General features: G+C 39.9%; 1 protein-coding gene across 1 annotated transcript in view; it reads left to right on the forward strand.

Moving 5' to 3' along the window:
- Positions 1-3,678: 3,678 nt before the first annotated feature.
- RNF11 (ring finger protein 11) overlaps positions 3,679-19,835 on the forward strand; it is a 44,967-nt gene continuing 28,810 nt past the window's right edge. Inside the window, exon 1 of the mRNA XM_090269435.1 lies at positions 3,679-4,074. Coding sequence (XP_090125561.1) covers positions 3,952-4,074 — 123 coding nt within the window. The 5' untranslated portion in view covers positions 3,679-3,951. The remainder of the gene's footprint in view (positions 4,075-19,835) is intronic.

Genomic DNA, 19,835 nt, shown 5'->3' on the forward strand with positions numbered 1-19,835 from the left:
GCTGACCACCAGAAAGAGAACTCACACATTATAAAAGCCAGGGGGACACCTGGGGAGTGATCCCACTCGCAGGCTAGACTGCGCAGCTCATGGTTCTAGTGCCAGGAAGATAGGGCTTCATTGTTTCTGGCTGTGAAAACCAGTGGGGGCTAGGGCAGTGGAAGAAAATACCTGTCTCTCATGAGAGTCTGTTTAGAGGCTCCCCAATCCTAGAATGTTCACAAACCTACCCACTCTGGGAACCATCACCAAGGCAACAGCTAGAAGCATGACAGTCACATACAGGAAGCAGGTGAAGTGATGGGAAAGAGGGCGACTGCTGAGCAAGTGGCATTGTTCCCTCTCTGACCCCTCCCCACATACAGCACCACAACGTGGTGAAACGAGTTGCCCTGCATTCACGAATACCTAAGGCTCTGCCCCTTATAATGTAACAGGTGCGACAGCTCTACCTAAGACACAGAGGCAAACACAGGAACCTGTCAAGTTGAGGAGACAGAGAAGTGCGGCCCAAAAGAAGGAGCAGATTAAGGCTCCAGTGGGAGAACTACGCAAGGAGATGATAGTCAATCTAACAGATGCAGAATTCAAAACACTGGTGATAACGATGCTCACAGACTTGACAGACATGATTGAGCAGAGCAAACGCATAAGGGAAGAAGTGAAGGCTATACTAAGTGAAATAAAGAAAGATCCACATGAAACCAATGGTGAAGGGAAGGAAGCCAGGGTTCAAGTCAACAATTTGGAACATAAGGAAGAAATAAACAGTCAACCAGTATAGAATGAAGAAACAAGAACTGAAAAGAAATGAGAAGAGCCTTAGGAACCTCTGGGACAACTTTAAATGTACCAACATCTGAATAATAAGAGTGCCAGAAGGAGAAGAGGAGGAGCAAAAAAATTCTAAACTTATGTGAAAAAATAATGAAGGAAAACTCCCCTAATTTGGCAAAGGAAATAGACACACAAGTCCAGGAAACACAGAGAGTCCCAAACAAGCTGGACTCAGAGGCCCACACCAAGACACATCATAATTAAAATAGCAAAGGTTAAAGATAAAGAGAGAATCTTAAAAGCAGCCAGAGAAGAGAGTTATCTACAAAGGAGTTCCCATAAGACTGTGTCAGCTGATTTCTTAAAAGAAACTTTGCAGGCAAGAAGGGACTAGCAAGAAGTATTCAAAGTGATGAAAAGCAAGAACATACAACTGAGATTACTCTATCCAGCAAAGCTATCATTTAGAATGGAAGGGCAGATAAAGTGCTTCCCAGACAAGGTAAAGCTAAAGGATTTCATCATCACCAAGCCCTTATTATATGAAATGTTAAAGGGACACATTTAAGAAAAAGAAGAAGATCAAAACTATGAACAGTAAAATGACAACAAACTCATAACTATCAACAATGAATTTAAAAACAAAAACAAACTAAGCAAACAACTAGACAGGAACAGAACCATAGATATGGAGATCATATGGAGGGTTGTCAGTGAGGAGGGGGAATGGGGAGAATGGGGGAAAAGGTGCAGGGATCAAGAAGGATAACTGGTAGGTACAAAATAAACAGGGGGATGCTAAGAATTGTTTAAGAAATGGAGAAGCCAAAGAACTTATATGCATGACCCATGGACATGACCTACGGGAGGCGGGGGATTGCTGGAGGGAAGAAAGGTACTGGGTAGAGAAGGGCAAAGGGGAAAAAATTGGGACAACTATAATAGCATAATCAAGAAAATGTACTTTAAAAAAAAAGAGGCTGTTGCATAGTTTAGAGACTACAAGGAGAATGGCAATGGAAAAAAAAGAGGCATATGTTTGAAATTTTTTCCCCAAATGATTCAGTAATTTCACTTTTCCAAGCTAGAGAGAATTTTTAAAAAATCACTTTGTGGGCTGTTTGAAAGATTCTGATACATATGTGACATAAGCTATACACCTGTTTAGGTGAGAGCTTATTAATGGTAAGGAAGGCAAGTCTTGGAGAAAAGGATATATAGCAAAAAAATTACATTTAATATGGGATATAGTGCATTTAAGTAAGAGTGATTTTGTAGAATAGGGACTTCAAGAATCCTTTCAGATCCTTACCCAAATAGTCTATCACTCTCCTCAGGGACCTCTAAAAACCTTTTGTGGGTGAGGCTGAGGCCTCATCTGTTTTATCTTCCCAGCTAGATTCTGGGCTCCATCAGGAACAAACCAGATCTGGTAAATCAGTTTTCCCAGTGCTTAACATAGGATCTGAAACCTAAATAAATAAAAATTTTTAAATAAATAAAATCAGTAAATAGTGACTAAAAGAAAGGGAGTCAAGACTCACTTCTTGTCTTCTTGTTGAATGAATTTTAGGAGCATTCCCATCTTTCTTGTTGCTTTCCTTTGTACACATCGCTTTTTGAGTTGTTTGTTCATTCCACCAAGAAGAGAGCCTAGTCTACCTCAGGCAATGGCCCAGGCCTTGCTCAGGGGAGACACAGATGATTCAGCTTGATCAGACTGTGACAGAGAAAAGGGACAGAAATCATAAAGGAGGTGACTAACCCAGACTGCAGGGTCAGAGAGGCTTCCCAGGAGAATGAAGTTGAGTCCAGGAAGGCCGAGTGGGAATAATGGTCAGCCTGAGGGAAGTAGACAGTCTGGAGTGAGTTTCTGTTAAAGAAACAGTATAGGTAAAGGTCTCAGCCAGAGGGAACAGTTTTCTAGATAACCGACCGCATTTAGACAGCCTGGAGTTTAAAATATGTGAGGAGAAAATGCTACTAAATGAGGTTAGGGAGGTAGGCAGATTTGTAAACCATTTAAGAATACTTAGTCATAACAGCTTGGAAAGGTTTTGAAGGTTTTAAACAGAATGCCATGATCAGGTTTACATTTTAAAAAGATAAGTCAATTGTTCACGAGTCTCAGTTCGACCAGGCAAGGGTGAACGCCGAGAGAACAGTTGTAAGAGTATCGCAATAGTGCGGACGAGAAATGGTGGTGGCTTGGACTAAGGCTGTCCGAACGCAAAGAAATAGAACAATCTGAGATACACGACTGGAAGAAGAATCTCTCTGGCTGTGATGTAGTAGAATAAGGAAGTGACTGGATAGACAGCGAAGGTTCATTAGTGAGCTTGGACTTTTATCTTTAAGGGATAAGGGAAAAGCCATTTAATACTTTAACCGTGGGAGTGATGCATTCAGATATAGGTTTATAAATAGATCTCTCGGCAGAGCAGTGCACAAGCAAGCGCTGAGACAAGCGGGGAGGGAGTAGTGGCTGTGGGGAACCACCGGAAACTTCAGAGAGGTTTCGGAGTCAGGTACAGAACAGACTAAACAGAAACATTCGCAACCCCAGCACCAGCTGACCGAGGCGTGGGGCGGCGAGGGGGGGGTCAGGGGGGCGCAGCCGGTGCTGCCCACGCCTCCTGGCGCCGAGGGCGGGACCAGAGCACGCACGGCGGTGTGACGCGAGGCCGCAGCTGGCCTCGTTTTGGCCGCCGCCGCCGCCGCTTTGAGGCGGAGTAGGATGAGGCCCGCGGCCGCCGCTTCGGCGTCTGCAAGGGCAGCAGCAGCTGAGGTAGCAGCTGAGGCAGCCGCGACGGCCGCGCCCCCCCCTCCTGACCTGGATTAGGCCCAGCAACTCCGTGGCCGCCGCCGCCCCGCGGGGGGGCGGGGTGGGGAAGTGTTTCGTCTCCCCGCCCGCCCCCCCCCCCCCCGCTGCCTCGCAGGAGGCTTCTGCCGCGACCCCAGAGGAGCCCGCGGCCCAGCCTTGAGCTCCCACCCCCGGGGGCTGGCATGAGCGACCCTTCAGCGGCGCCGGGGGGCGGAGGAGCCGCTGCCGCTTGAGCCCCGGCCTGCCGCACGACCCCACCTCACTGACTGAGGCTGACCGGGGAGCTTACGAAAGACACTGCTACTGCTTTCTCCCCCAACCCTCCATATCCCACACCCTAGCCCCGGAAGATGGGGAACTGCCTCAAATCCCCCACTTCGGATGACATCTCCCTGCTTCACGAGTCTCAGTCTGACCGGGCTAGTTTTGGCGAGGGGACGGAGCCGGATCAGGAGCCTCCGCCGCCATATCAGGTAGGAGAGGGTGTATGTTGGAGAAGACAGGGTGCGAGTAGAGGCACCTCCGGCCGAGATTGAGGGGGCTTCGAGGCTGTCACTACTCCTGGCCTCCGCAAGGCCTGGCTTGGGGGGCGTTGACCCCCTTAGGGCTGGGCTGAGGGTGATTGCTCCCCATTCCCAAAATTGGGGCTATCCTTCAGCTCTTAAGCACGGTGTGGGGATGGGACTCCGTCCTTGAGTTCTGAAATCTGAGTATGTGATCATATCCTCATGGCCAGCGGCTGGTGGTTTGCTTGTGGAGTTGGGAGTGACATTTTCCTGCCATTATGTCTGAATCGTGGAGTCTGAGCTGTGAGGTTTGGAGATTTTCTTATCTAACAACCAGCTGGATTAGGGGTTCTGGATGGGTGGTTGCCCCGACCCCATTTATATTTTCATGTATGATCGTCCTCTTCTCCCTCCCTCCTCTCCCCTTCCCTGTTTGTATTACTGGACCTGGTAGGTGTTCATTTTTTCCACTTGGGATAAGATCTTCAAGTGGTGATCTTAGTCCCATCATGTCAAGAGTTAGTTGTTTAAAAAGAAAGAGAGTTACTTGTTTATATATGTGTATACTAATTTTTAAACCCCTCCTTCTTTACTCCACCCCATGACACACCTTTTAAACGCTCCGACTTAATAAAACTTGATTATCTTGAACTTTGGACACCTTTAAACCTGACTTTAGAAATTAAACCTTCTGTTACTTGTGTTTCTGCTCTTGTATCAAAGAGTTTCTCCTAAATAGTTTCATTGCTTTTTGTACAGCAATCAGCATGTGTTTACACAATTAATACAGAGCTAGGCCCTCTTGAGAAAACTCAAGATATGTGGATGTTATAATCCATAGTATATACAAACCTTTCTTCTACATCTTCAGTTTTAAATGATCTTGGTTAAAAAAAATTTTTTTTCCAGAAGAGCTTGCATAGTTAAGTGGCTTCATTTTTTTCCTGAGCTGGTTTAGTTTTCTAATTGGGCAGTCTCCTTTGTTGTTTCACGGTGACATCATTATCTAGTGTTATTCTTTTCTCATTCCTGTGTAAACCAGTGTCTCATGACACCAGAAAAACCTGATCACACAAGCTGGTTTTCTGACTAAAAGCCTTCAGGGGCCTTTCATAAATATCAGTGAAGTCCAGTCTTAGTAGTGGCGTACAGAAGCCTCCATTACTTACCTCAGTTCTGTGTTCCAGATTTACCACATACACCAGCCTGTTCATACCTCTCTGTCTCTGCTCCAGTTGCTGCTTCTGCTTAGAGCCCTTCCCCCAAGGTCGGCCAGGTGAACACATAATCCTCTTTGAGCACTTGGCTCTCCTGTCCTCTCATTTCCCTACGCACTATCCTGAATCCTTCGCTCCCTTGTTTGTGTCCCCCTGCACCCTCTACATTTCCATAAACAGCACATAGAACACTTGAGTGTTAATATCCTTGTTTAGTTAGATATGTGTCTCATCCTTGAGGCATTTCCCTCCTCCCACAGTGTAAACTTCATGCAGGTAGGAACCCTGTGTCTGTCTCCTGTTTGCTGTTGGATCCCCCAGCATCTGGCTCATAGTAGATACTCAGTATCTGTGGGATAAAGAAGACTATAAGCCTTGAGAATGTGACATATGTCCCCAATGCCTTGTGCAATTTCTGGCACAAAAAGAAGCACTTAAATATTGAATGAATTAATAAATTTGAATTCAGTATTATGTTTTGTAATCACACACCCATTTCTTCCAAAGAATTGTCACAGGGGAAGTCTCTTAAAAAAATCCAAGCTTAATCTGGATGTCTTTCTGAATCTTTGAGGCAGGTAAATTGTTTATATTTTACTTTTTCCTTCCCTCAAAATACTATGAGACTACGTATGTGCTTATTTCAGTTTCATGAACAAATTTTTGTAGAGGTATGAATTTTTATTTCAAAATCTCCTTTCATCTTCCCTAGCCCCTTTTGTAAGCAAATTGAGTGTTTTGACTTATTACCCTTTTTCTCTTATTCTTATGATAACATAGTGTTGAGAAAATTGTTTTTGCCTTTTCCAGAAGGACTAGATGATAATTAGAGGTTTTTTTTTTTTTTATCATGGAGGAACATTTTTGTGATAGGAGTTTTTTGTGGTTGTCCTTTCCTGAAATGAGTGACCGAAATGCTGTTATGCAAATTTGTTGACAATTGAAAAGAAATTATTTCTTTGAAAAACGGGAGCATAAAAAGAGAAACTGTTGGAAAAAATTTGTCTCCCCTGAGAGAAGTAAGGTTTTTAGGAACGGTTTATTTAGATGATCTAAGAAACACCAATTCAAGGTAAATGATTTATATTTTCAGTGGACAGAAGTAACTTATTTTTTTCCTTAAATAGTATATAATTAACAGAGTTACGAAATATTGGCTAATTTCTTTAAAGAATAGTTTCAGCTGCAATAGGATTAAAAAAAAGTTTTAGTAAAGGAAATAGCTAATTATAAAGGAACACACTGGTATTCTTCTGTAATAAGTAGTTAAAAGAGATTTTTGTGTTTGTGTTGCACAATGTAAATATATGCCAAGAACTCTATATAGTAAACTTTTTAAATAAGTTCCAGTTATTTCCTGTTTGCAGGATCTGACAGATTTTTTATTTTGCTTAAAAGTAAGCACTGCACCGTTAAAGTCAAAATTTATAGGAAGTACATTATTTCTCTCCTGGGTTTCTTTAGTAGCCTCCTAACTGGTCTCTTGCCTTCCCAATAGTCTGTCCTTAACTCAGCAGCCAGAGTGTTTCTGGTAAAACAGATCATGACACTCTGCTCAACCTTCTATGGATGGATCCCCATTTCATTCAATGTAAAAGCCAAATTCCTTACAGTGTCTCATAAACCCAATATAATCTATACCCTCTGCCCCACACATACCTCTCTTGACACCTGTACTACTCTCCCCTCTGCTAACTTCCCCTTAACCTTTCCAGTTTCCTAGTTCCTAGGGTATTCCAAGACCTTTGCCCTGATTTCCTTGCTGGAGTGCTCTTACCCCAGGTATCCCATGACTCTGTCACCTTCTTTAAGTCTTTACTCAAACGACATCTTAAACCCTCTCTGACCACCCTGTTTAAAATTGCAGCCTGCCACAACATCCTGGAATTCTTCCCTACTCTTTTCTGTTTTGTCCCTGATAACATTTATTGCTTTCTAATACACTGTCTTTACTTACGTTTATTTATTTTCTGTCTCCTCCCACTAAGTGGTAAGCTCCCTGAGGAAAGGGGATTTTATAAAAAATTGTTTTACAAGTACCTAGGTCAGTGCCTGGCATACAATAGGCACTCAATTATTGGTTGAATGAATGCATTTCTTTTAAATGAATTAATGTATTTATTTTGAGGCAAGTGCATTTGAATGTCTTACAAGAACTATTTCTATTCTTAGTGCCTTTTTCCCTTTATTATGGATCGTTTTTAAGGAATCAATTCTAAAAAGCAAATATTTAAATATTAAATATAGAAATTGGTTTAAAATCATTATTGATAAAATAATTTAGGGTTTTTTTTCACCTTGTATATATTCTGTAACAAAACATTTATTTTATGAGCAAGTACTTGAATCCTTGCCCTTAAAAATGGGAGGGAAGAAGTTAGAGCTTTTCTTGAATTAGAAGGTAAAAACAAAGAAATTTGACATGCTCTCTATTCTCTCCTTCCTGAGTGTTTAGAAATAATACAAAGGAAATCAGCCCATTGAGGGCAGTCTTAGAAGGGTATGAGAGGGTGGGTGAGTCATGAAAGAGTGGGTAATGAAGGGTTGCTGAATGATGATCCCCCAGTCTGGGTGGGGAGGGGAAAGAACCAATGGGTCTCTCATATCAATGTTTCTCTCTCCCTTATTCTCTCTTTAAAAGCAATGAAAAAAAAATGTCCTCAGGTGAGGATAACAAATATTTTTTATTACATTTGAGATTTTTAAATCAGAAATAAAATCAGTAATTGTGAATACAGGAGTGAATGCAAGCATAGCTCTGGTTTTGGAGTCTGATGGATCTGAATTCAAATTCTGGTTATCACTTACATGCAAAATATGAGGGAAGTTTATTAGATTATGTTTATTTTGAGGAGCTTCTTTCACAATTAACAAATCACAACATTTTGGATATTGCAAATTGTGACTGAATAATGCTTCTTTTTTTAAAAGATTTTCTTTATTTTTAGAGGAAAAGAAGGGAGGGAGAAAGAGGAGAGAAACATTAATGTGTGGTTGCCTCTTGCATGCCCCCAAATGGGGACCTGGACTGCAACCCAGGCATGTGCCCTGACTGGGAATCGAACTGGCAACCCTTTGGTTCACAGGCCAGTGCTCAGTCTACTGAGCCATACCAGCCAAGGCTGAATAATGCTTTCTTTGAGATTTTTTTTTTTTTTAATGCTTTGTCTCTCCTATAGAACCCATTAAAAGTAACCCTTCTCCTTTAAAAATCTAGACTATAATACAATAAAATGATTACTTTTAAGCATTTGGAGCTATAACATATTAATATCTTGTTTTTCTAATACTTTATGAAGTTGAATTTAAGTAATTGAAATATTTTTATGTTTTAGCATTTTGTTTGACATTTTGGTAGAAATGGTAGCTCAGCACACAAAATATATTTAACATATTTTTGTCTTAATGAACAAATTATTTAACTTTTAAAAATGCCTATTTTATCCTTCTCCTCTGGAAGTTCTGCCTTTTCATTGAGGTTCAGATCAATTCCAACCTCTTTAATAAAGCCTTCCCTGACTGTTGTTCCCCCTCTCACTCCTGATATTGTTTGTATTACCGGCCTCACTGTATCGCGGGATTTTAAGAAATATTATATTTAATTATTTACCGTGAATTCTTCACTATAAGGTTAATAAGGGGCTGGGAACGGTTTATAAGTGTGTGGGAAGGGTTTATAAAGCCCTAAAATATATATAAATACTAAAATAAATGTAAGGTTCCTACTTCGTGGATTTTCACCTATCGCAGGGGGGTCTAGAACGTAATACCCGCGATAAGTGAGGGAGTACTGTATTTTTCAGGAAATCACATATTACCTTATAAGTTAGCTCTGGTGCTTTAACAATTATTATTTTTTTAGATTACAATTTCCTTAAAAATTAGGATGATGTAAGATTTCAAATTTTCTTGGTGAAGTGGAATGGTACTTCACACATTGTAGACACCCAGTGACTAACTTAGAATTGTGCCATCTCCCTCTTATGCTGTCACCACCATAATTGAGGTCCTCATTACCTCTCACAGTAATCTAATTGACATCTTTCCTCCCCATTCATTTCATTCCTTGTCGCTAGACCAATTCTATCCAAATCAGATCTCTTGCCTCTTAATCCATAATGATTCTTCATGACTCATCACTGAAGATCTCTGTTTTAGATCTCTGTCAAAGTCACAATCTGGCTCCTTGTATACTTTTCCACCTTTTTGAGTCTGAATCTAGTGAGACTGAACAGCTTGCTGTAGTCTATATATGCCTTCTGCTTTCCATCCTCTGCCTTTACTCATTCTATTCTCATTGCCAGGAATGCTCTTCTCTTAAATTCCAATGTAAATCCTAGCTTTCAAGGTCCAGCTCAAATGCCATGAATCCTTTTTTGATCTCCCCCAACATGGCTAACTTCTTAATCTGAACTACTTTAGGAGTTCATTTACCATTCTTAAGACACTTTCTTTATTCTTCCTATTTGATTTTAATTGTGACAATGTTACATCTCCTCTGTTAGAATCCAAGTCTGATGATTTATCTTAGCATTGCTAGATAGAACTACACTTTTCACATAGCAGGCACTCAAATACTTGAGCAAATGTGAAAGTCAATTATTGTTTTTCGGTAAGAGTGTGAAATTTTATGCTTGTTTGTTTCTGTGTAAATTGTTCCCAGACTCATGTGCTTTAGTGTTTGCCCTTTGTACTTCAAAGGGTTCTGCTACTTTTCTCTCCCACATTAACTATTTTTATCTGACTGTATTCAGTTTTGTCCTGTCACTTCTAATTTATAAGGTCATGAGGTTTGGGAAAGTTAGTATTTCTATATCTTTTTCATTTGAGTTTGATTTGTGTTCTATGTAGTTCATCTTGCCTTGTTGGTCTTTTTTTAAATAAATAAGCAAAGATTATTTGTTTGCTTACTTATAATTTTTGTTGTAGGGTTTTTGTTTGTTTATGCTTGATCTCCCACTCCGGATGTCCTTTAATTAAGGCTGATTCTTTGCCATTAAGAATGTATGCACCTTTAAGAGTAGGGCAGTCTGTGTGTGTCACTTTAGTTCTAGAGCTAATTATAGGGTAACTTGAGAGGATGAGGTAATGAATTACTTGGTACATAAGATCCAAAAACTTGACTTTCTTAAAATATTTTTTAGTTAATACTGTCTGGAAACCTTTATATTTTATTGTAAAATTCAGATGTTTTAAAATCTTAATATAATACTTTAGAATGGGATCCTTTTTTTTTTAAAGGCCTTAATTTTATTTGGTTTCTTATAAACAGAAAAATTGTCACAGAATGGCTACTATAGGTTCTCCTTGACTTTTTTTTTTTTTAATTCAACTTGCACCCTTTCTTTCTGCCTTCTGTCTTTATTGTGTCCTAAGCAAGTTAAAATCTGGAAATGAGGAAGAGATTGAAAAGAGGATGATTGTAAATATAATTGGAATTCAATGTTATATTTCTTTGTCATCTTGTCTCAAGCCTTTTTTGAATGTAAGTATATTCTATGTATTACCTTCCTTCAAACAAAGAGTTATTTCTGTCATTCATTCAAATAGGCTATTTAAAAAATAGACTGTAACAAATTTTCAGAAGTTGGTTCTTTACCAGTAACTTTTAATAATGAATTTAACAAACACTTATGATATTGCTCACATGCTCAGAATTCAGGATTTTTGCAATTGTGATATAATGAAATTAAGAGTAAAATGATAAAGATACAAAAGACTCACAGAAAGTATAAATATGAGCAAAAGATGTAAGGCAAAGCTGGCTTGAAGACAGCCAAAGTGTGTGTTTTTAATGTGCAGTTGAGAAGTAAAGTGATAAGGGAGAACTAAATATATTTTCTGCTCTTGGAGAAGCTGCCTGACCTTTTGATTTTGACATTCAATTTGGCTTTATGGTATGTTACTTTTGAAGTCTTCAAATTCCTTTATTTTAACTAATTAAGGATACTTTGTCCTGGCTGGGTAGCTTAGTTGGTTAGAGCATAGTCCTGATATGCCAAATATTCCATCTTTGGTCAAGGTACATACAAGACTCAAAAATGAATGAATGAATAAATGGAAAACAAATCAATGTTTATCTCCCCCCCTTCCTCTCTCTCTCTCTCAAAAAAATCAGTAAATAAAAAAAATAATACTTTGAGGTCAGTTTAATATGAATGCACATAAAAGGTCTATCTGGAAAAAGTTCAGCCATTGTTAATATAATGAGAACGGTTTTGTGTGACATCCATGTAACCTGGCAGCCAAGGAGAGTGGACTGGAATGCACATGTGTGAACAATGATGACTTAACTGTACTAGTCAGTGGGGGTGGTAGACACCATTAAGTGAGCGTGTGTACTGTGTGGCTGTTGCATTCAAAATGACTAAGCGAGTAGAACAATGAATCCTCATCAAATTTTGCTTTAAGCTTGACCGTTCTTATGCGGAAACTATTCCGATGATTTGGAAGGCTGCAGCAATGGGCAACTGGTGATTAGCAGCTTCATCACAGCAATATGCCCACTCATGCATCACATCTCGTGTAGAGTTTTTTGGTCAAAACATCAAATCAACCAGGTGACTCAGCGCCTCCTACAGCCCAGATTTGGCGTCCTGTAACTTCTGGGTTTTCCCAAAACTAAAATCACCTTTGAAAGAGAAGAGATTTCAGACCATCGAAGATATTCAGGAAAATATGGTGGGGCAGCTGATGGCATCTGGGAGAACTGTGTGAAGTTCTAAGGTGCCTGCTTTGAAGGGGGCTCAGTTGTCATTGCCCTATGTACAATGTTTCTTGTATCTTGTATTTTCTTCAATAAATGTCTCTAGTTTTTATAGTGCATGGCTGGATACCTCCTGGACAGACTTTATCATATACCTGTCTTTTAATTAAATAGCCAGTCTGGAGTGTGCTCCCAGGGGCCAGTTGAGTAATTAGCTTTTTACTTAATCCAGAGAGCATACAGTAAGGGCACTAAGGGATCTGAAAGTGTGGGAAAGAAAGCAATTGTCCAGATATATTTGTTTCTAAATTTATTAAAGTTTTCTGAATTTCTTATGAAGCAGAATGACTTTAAGAAGAGTGAGACTTTTATAACTGACCTAACTAGTTAAAATTACATATAATTTTGTATAATTATTTAATTCTTATATTTGTGGGGCAGGAGGAAGCAGTTGACCATAAACTGAGTAACAAGGCTTTAAGGATAAAAAAACAGGACATTCAATACCTATTTTCTATCAGTCAGCAATTATGTGTTAGGCACCCAAGGGGAAAGGAGAAATGAGTCCTTTACCCATGAGGAGCAGCCATTTTAGTTAAGGGGACAAGATTAATGTATATACACAAAGCATTTATTAGTTCAGTGTGAAATAGTATATAATCAAGTATTACATTGTTTGATGTAGACTTTGAAGTTAGAGGATCTAGTTGTGTGATAAGCCAATGACTCACAAATTTACTTTTTAGCTTCTGAAGATTTCAAATGAAGTTTATGTGAACATCAGTGACCAAAATGAATAAAAGCAAAAGAGCTACCGTTATTACACTATGAGACTGAGTTGGGGAGCGTGGAGCCAAAAGAATAATGAGTAGGTAGTGAGCATGAATTTAGAAAGAGTTATATAATCTCAGTAGTTCAAGTGTAATATACAAGGATAGGCAAAAGTAGGTTTACAGTTGTAATAAATACTACAATAATTAATAAATAATGCAAGAATAAACTGTTTTGCATACTCACAACTGTAAACCTTGTTTTGCCAACCCCATATATGTATGTGTAAACATTTTTATTGTTTATATACAATAAACAGTATATCTTTTAACAGTGTAACTATCTTAACTATATAGCCTAAGAACTTTTACATAGTAGAACCACTATCAAAATATAGCCTATTTCTATCCCCCCTAAAAGGCTCCCTCACACCCCAACCAACAGTCAGTACCTCTTCCCCCAAAGGTAACCACTGTTTTGACCTCTTATAACCATAATTTTGTTTTGCCTAGCTTTGACGTTAAAGAGAACAATTTGTTCAGCATTCTGAAATTCATTTGTGGTCTTATATGTATGTGATAGTAGTTCATATTTTTTCATTGCTGTACAGTATTCAACTGCAGGTATATGTTTAGTTTTTCTTACAACATTTTATTACAGTACTTTTCAAAAATATAGAGAAGTTGACAGAATTGTTTGGACATTCATATTCCTACCACTTAGATTCTACAGTTAACATTTTTGCAATATTTGTTTTAACACTTAGCCATCCCTCTATCAATCCATCCTCTTTTTTGATGCATTTCAAAATCAATTGCCAAATAGTTTTCCAAAGTGGTTTCACCAATTTATACTATCAGCAATGTGTGAGAGTTCTATTTGAACTACATCCTTAACAGCACCTTCTACTGTTGGTCTTATTTTAGACATTTTGATAAGTGTGTAGAAGTGTTTTATTGTAGTTTTAATTTGCATTTCCCCAATGAGAAGTTCATCCTGATACGCATACTAATATGTGTTTTTTGTGACTGGCTTCTTTCACTTAGCATAATGTTTTCAAGATTCATCTATGTTGTAGCATGTATCAGGACTTCATTCATTTTTATTGTGAAATATTCCATTGTATGGATCTACCTCATTTTGTTTAGCCATTCATCAGCTGGTGAACATTTGATTTTCCACTTTTGGGCTCTTATGAATGCCGCCATGAACATTTGTGTACCCAGTTTTTATACGATGTCTTCATTTCTCTTGGCTGTACATCTACTAGTAGAATTGCTGTGTCTTATAATTCCATGTTTAACCTTTTGAGCAACTGCCAAACTGTTTCCAAAGCACTTGTACCATTTTACATACCCACTAGCAGAATTCAAGGGTTCCAGTTTCTACATGTTGTTGCCAAAACTTACTATTTTCTTTTATTATTATAATAACCATCCTAGTGACTATAAAGTACCTCATTGTGATTTTTATTGCATTTCACTAAAGGCTAATAATATAGAGCATCTTTTCATGTACTTGTTGGCCATTTGTATATTCTCTTTGGAGACCCTTTGCCCATTTTTAATTAGGTTGTCTATTATTGAGTTGTAAGAGTTCTGTATATATTCTAATCCCTTGTCAGATATATGATTTGCAAAAGTTTTCTACCATTTTGTGGGTTATCTTTCACTTTCTTGATGGTATTATTTGAAGCACAAAAGTTATTAATGCTGATGAAATCCAATTTTTTTCTTTTGTTGCTTTATTTTATTTTTATTTTTATTTTAAAGAAAGGCAGACTGCCACATGTAGCGCCTCATCTGGATGTGCCTGGAGTCTTGGAAGTTTGACTGCCCTACGTTTTCCTACAAATGTACCTTGAGAGCTTATTTGAAGGTTCTAGCAGGGGATTGCAGCTACTTGCATACCCTCGACTGAACCAATTCTCTCCTCTAATGGGGAAGGTCATCCTCTTCGACCAAGTGCGCAGCTTCGGGAGGGCGCACATGGATCAATGACGGATGAAGGGAACCTGCCTAGCTAGCCAGATCTGCCGACTCAACACTGGAGATCAATGGGGTGACAAATGTCACAGCCAGATTGCTCTCACATCCTCTTTTGTTGCTTTAGCTTCTGCTGTGGTGTCTTAAGTTTTGCCTAAGATCACAAAAATTTACTCCTATGTTTTCTTCTAAGTTATTTTAAACTAGTACAGTTAGGTATATGATCCATTTGGAGTTAATTTTGTATATAGCCTAAAGAACCCCAATTTTAATCTTTTGTTTGTGACTGTACTGTTGTTACGGCATTATTTGTGGGGGGGGGTTCTTAAAAAATATGAAATTATATTTTATTGATTATGCTACGATTGTTGTCCTAATTTTCCCCCTTTTGCCCCCCTCCAACCAGTATCCCCCATTCCCTCAGGCAACCCCCACACCATTGTTCATGTCTGTGGGTCATACATATAAGTCTTTGGCTATTACATTTCCTATACTGTAATTTACATCCCGATTGCTATTCTATACCAATTTGTGCTTCTTAATCCCCTCACCTCTTCAGCCATTCCCCACACCACCTCCTATCTGGAAATCATCAAAACAATTTCCATATCCATGATTGTGTCTCTGTTCTTATTTGCTTAGTTTTTTAGATTCAGTTGTTGATATATATTTTTTGCCATTTTGTTGTTCATAATTCTGATCTTCTTTTTCTTAAATAATTTCCTTTAACATTTCGTATAGTAATTGTTTGGTGATGATGAACTCCTTTAGTTTTTTCTTGTCTGGGAAGCTCTTTATCTGCCCTTTGATTCTAAATCGTAGCTTCGGAGCAATGTTGGCTTAGTATCCCTGCTTTTCATGACTTTAAATATTTCTTGCCAGTCCCTTCTAGTCTGTAAAATTTCTTTTGAGAAATCAGCTGACAGTCTTAGGGAACTTCTGTGTAGGTAACTAACTTCTTTTCTCTTGCTGCTTTTTAAGATTCTCTCTTTATCTTCAGCCTTTGGCATTTTAATTATGATGTGTTTGGAGAGGGTCTCTTTGCATTCATCTTGTTTGGGACTCCCTTTGTTTCCAGGACTTGCATGTCTATTTTCTTCACCAAATTAAGAAAATTTTCTTTCAATATTTTTTCAGATAGCTGTCCAATTTCTTGCTCTTTCTCATCTACTTCTGGCACTCCTATGATGCAAATGTTTGAGCCCTTGAAGTTGTCCCAGAGGCCGCTTACACGATCGTTTTTTTGGATTCATTTTTTTCCTTGTTGTGATTGGTTATTTTTTGTTTCCTTATGTTCCAAATCATTGATTTGATTCTGGGCTTCATCCACTCAACTCTTTCCCTGTAAATTGTTCTTTATTTCAAATTGTGTATCCTTCATTTCTGACTGGATCTTTTTTTATGCTGTTGAGGTCCTCACTAAGTTCCTTGAGCATTCTTATAACCAGTGTTTGAACTCTGCATCTGATAGATTACTTATCTCCTTTTCATTTAGCACTTTTTCTGGAGTTTTGATCTGTTCTTTCATTTGGACCATGTTTCTTTGTCTCCTCGTTTTCACAGCCTTCCTGTGTCTGTTTCTATGTATTAGGTAGAGCTGCTATGACTCCCTGTCTTGATAGTGTGGCCTAATGTAGTCGGTGTCTGGTGGGGTCCAGTGGCCCAAGCTGGGTACTTGAGGTCAGCCTTTTGTGTGGGCTGAGTACACCCTCTTCTTGTAGTTGAAGCCTGATTGCTATTGACAGATCAATGGGAGGGATTTACCCAGGCCAGTCAGCTGCAAGAACTGGCTTTGACCAGTGACAACCAACCTTTGACCTCCATAGAGGATCAGCTGTGCAGGGGCAGGGTGGTGGTGCTCCAATGTGGTCTGTAGCTCTCCATGGATGCGCTGGCCTTGGGGTTTCCAAGGTAGTGCAGGCCAAAGTTAACCCCCACCTGTGTTCTTCCCCGGGGTACCCTACAAGTGTTATAAAGAAATCTGAGATGGCTGCTACTTGTGCTGGCTTGGAAATTCCCGGGCGAAGCCAAGCTGTGAACCTAGGCTGGCTGCTGCTAGTGCTGGGCCTGTGACCACTTAGCAATCGGTATGCAAGTTGGGGACCCACTGCATATAAGCTGTTGCTTGTTTGAGAGGATTTAGGAAGTTGTTAAGCAGGAGCGAAGATCAGCCATTCATACGGAAAAGTTACTGTTAACAACTTGGGTGGGTCTGTAAGTTAGGTGGGTCAGAGCCTCAGTGGATTTCTAGGACAGACCAAACAATGTTAGGCCTCTTGATGGAGTCTCAGATATGTTACCCACCTGCCAGCTCTGTGGCTTTTCATGGAGAGGGTCAGAAAAGGGGTAGTGGTGGCCTTTGCCCGCCTTTCTCTCTGGGAGAAAGCTGTCCCTCCTACCCTCGCTCTCACCTTGATGCCAGTAGTGTCTTTCAAACTGCTACCCTGGTGCTAGAACTCAGAAAAAGCGAGTTTCAGTAGGTTTCTGTGTCAGTTCTTTTTGTTTTAAATGTTATTTTTTAAAAGATTTTATTTATTTTTAGAGAGAGGGGAAGGGAGGGAGAAAGAGAGGGAGAGAAACATTAATGTGTGAGAAATGCATAGATCAGTTGCCTCTCACGTGCCCCTAGCTGGCAATCTGGTCCACAACCCAGGCATGTGCCCTGACTGGGAAGCGAACTGGTGACCTTTTGGTTCTCAATCCCTGCTAATTTTTGCAGCCAGGAGTTACGGGGACTAGTTTCCTGGAACTGGAACCCTGGGCTGTAGGCCCTGGTGTAGGGCTCAAATTCCTTTCTCCCGAGATATCTCTCCCAAAATTTTAATCCACCACATGCTGATTTGGGACCAGCCTGTTCTGTGTCTCTGCCTTTCCTCCCAGTCTGGATGGATGGAGATTCTTTAATTCCATAGTTGTCGGACTTCCATTCAACTCGATTCCTGACGGTTCTGAGTGACGGTTGTTCTATAGTTTCATTGTAATTTTGATGTGGTTGTGAGAGCTGGTGAGCCGTGTTTACCTATGCTGCCATCTGGACTGGAAGTCCCTGTAGCACCAGTTGTTGAAAATAGTATTCTTTTGCCATTGTCTTGGCATTCCTGCCCAAAATCAATTGTCCATAAGTGTAAGGGTTTGTTTCTGGACACTTCAGTAATGTTCCATTGATCTGTATATCTACCCTTAATTCTAGTACTACACTTGCTTTATAATCAGTTTTGAAATCAGAAAGTGTGAATTTCCAACTTTGTTTTTACTATTCAGCATTGTTTTCACTGTTCTTAGTTTCTTGTAATTCCATATGGATTTTAGGATTAGCTGTCAATTTATACAAATAAACCAGCTGGAATTTTGATAGGGTCACATTTGAATTTTTAATTTTTCTTTATTTTTTACATTTTTTATTTATTTATTTTTAGAGCAAGGGGAAGGTAGGGAGAAAGAAAGGGAGAGAAACATTGATTAGCTGCCTCTCGTAAGCCCCCAACCGTGGACCTGGCCCTCAACCCAGCCATGTGCCCTGAGTGGAAATCTTACTGGTGACTTTTCAGTTTGTGGGACAACGCCCAAACCACTGAGCTACAGTAGTCAGGGTGAATCTTTTTAACAAACCTACATTAAAACATCAATATCACCGAAAGTTGATAGATTACATTAGGGTTTACTCTTGGTGTTTTATACACTTTATGAGTTTGGACAATGTACAATGACATGTTTCCATCATTATAGCATCATATAGAATAGTTTCCCTGCCCTAAAAATCTTCCGTGCTCCACCTACTCATCCCTCCCCCTCCCCCCTGGCAACCAATGGTCCTTTTCCTGTCTTCATAGTTTTACCTCTATCAGACTGTCATATAGAGTCATACAGTATTTAGCCTGGCTTCTTTCACTTAGTACAATTATATACATCTAAGTTTCCTTTAGTAGTAATTTGCACTTGAGGTTACTCCATGTCTTTTCATGGCTTGATAGCTCATTTCTTTTTAGCACCAAATAGTATTTCATTGTCTGGATATACCACAATTTATTTATCTGTTCACCTAATAAAGAACATCTTGGTTGCTTCTAAGCCCTGGCTGGTTTGGCTCAGTGGATTGAGCGTCGGCCTGCGAGCTAAGTGTCGCTGGTTCGATCTTCCAGTCAGGGCACATCAGAGAAGGAAAACTCTGACTCCAAAAAACCTCCGCTGCCTTGCGGCATACCTCTTCAGGGGAAAGGCTAAGGGAGTAAACCCCGACAGAAAATCCGGAGCCGGAGTCCCTAAGGCGGTTTGACGTTGTAGTCATCACCGGCAACTCCTGCGGCGCACCTGAAGCCAAGCTGTATTGACTCCGTCTTTCCCTTGGACCCTTCAGCTGCGAAGAGAGGGGGGGTCTGCTGCATGGGCAACAGCAGACCCTCCATATCACCCTGCCCAGGCTCTGTAGCTTCAGCTTCACTGGAGAGGACACTCCGGCGTCATCGCAAGATGTCGATTCAACACGGGAGGAGACAGATACCGTGTCACTCCCGAGTCGGACTGCACAGCCATTCTCGGCGGTGCAGATAGACTCTTGAGAAGCTACACCATCGTCTCTCGAGACGGACGGCTGCCGACGACGACGGTTGCTTCTAGGTTTTGGCAATTATAAATAAAGCTGCTAAAAACATACATGAGAAGACTTTTGGGTGGACATAAGTTTTTAACTACTTTGGGTAAATAGCAAGAAACAATTGCTGGATCATATTTGGTAAAAGTATGTTTAGTTTTGTAAGAAAGCACCAAAATGTCTTTCACAGTGACTGTGCCATTTTGCACTCCCAGTGGCAGTGAGTGAGGGTTCATGTTGTTCCACATCCTAAATAGAATGTGATGTTGTCAGTGTTTGAGATTTTAACCGTTCTAACAGGTGCATAGAATGGTATTTTTTTATGTTTATTTTCATTTGTAATTCCCAATGTTTCTAAGTGTGCTAACCCCCTTTTTAGGTGGGACAGGATGGCAAAAGGTGAATGGGGTTGGACATTTCCATTCCTCCAGCATGGAAGGCTAGAGCCATCTGGATTTGAA

Source organism: Furipterus horrens, unplaced genomic scaffold, assembly GCF_987537825.1.
Source record: "Furipterus horrens unplaced genomic scaffold, mFurHor1.1.pri manual_scaffold_3, whole genome shotgun sequence".
Classification (NCBI taxonomy): domain Eukaryota; kingdom Metazoa; phylum Chordata; class Mammalia; order Chiroptera; family Furipteridae; genus Furipterus; species Furipterus horrens.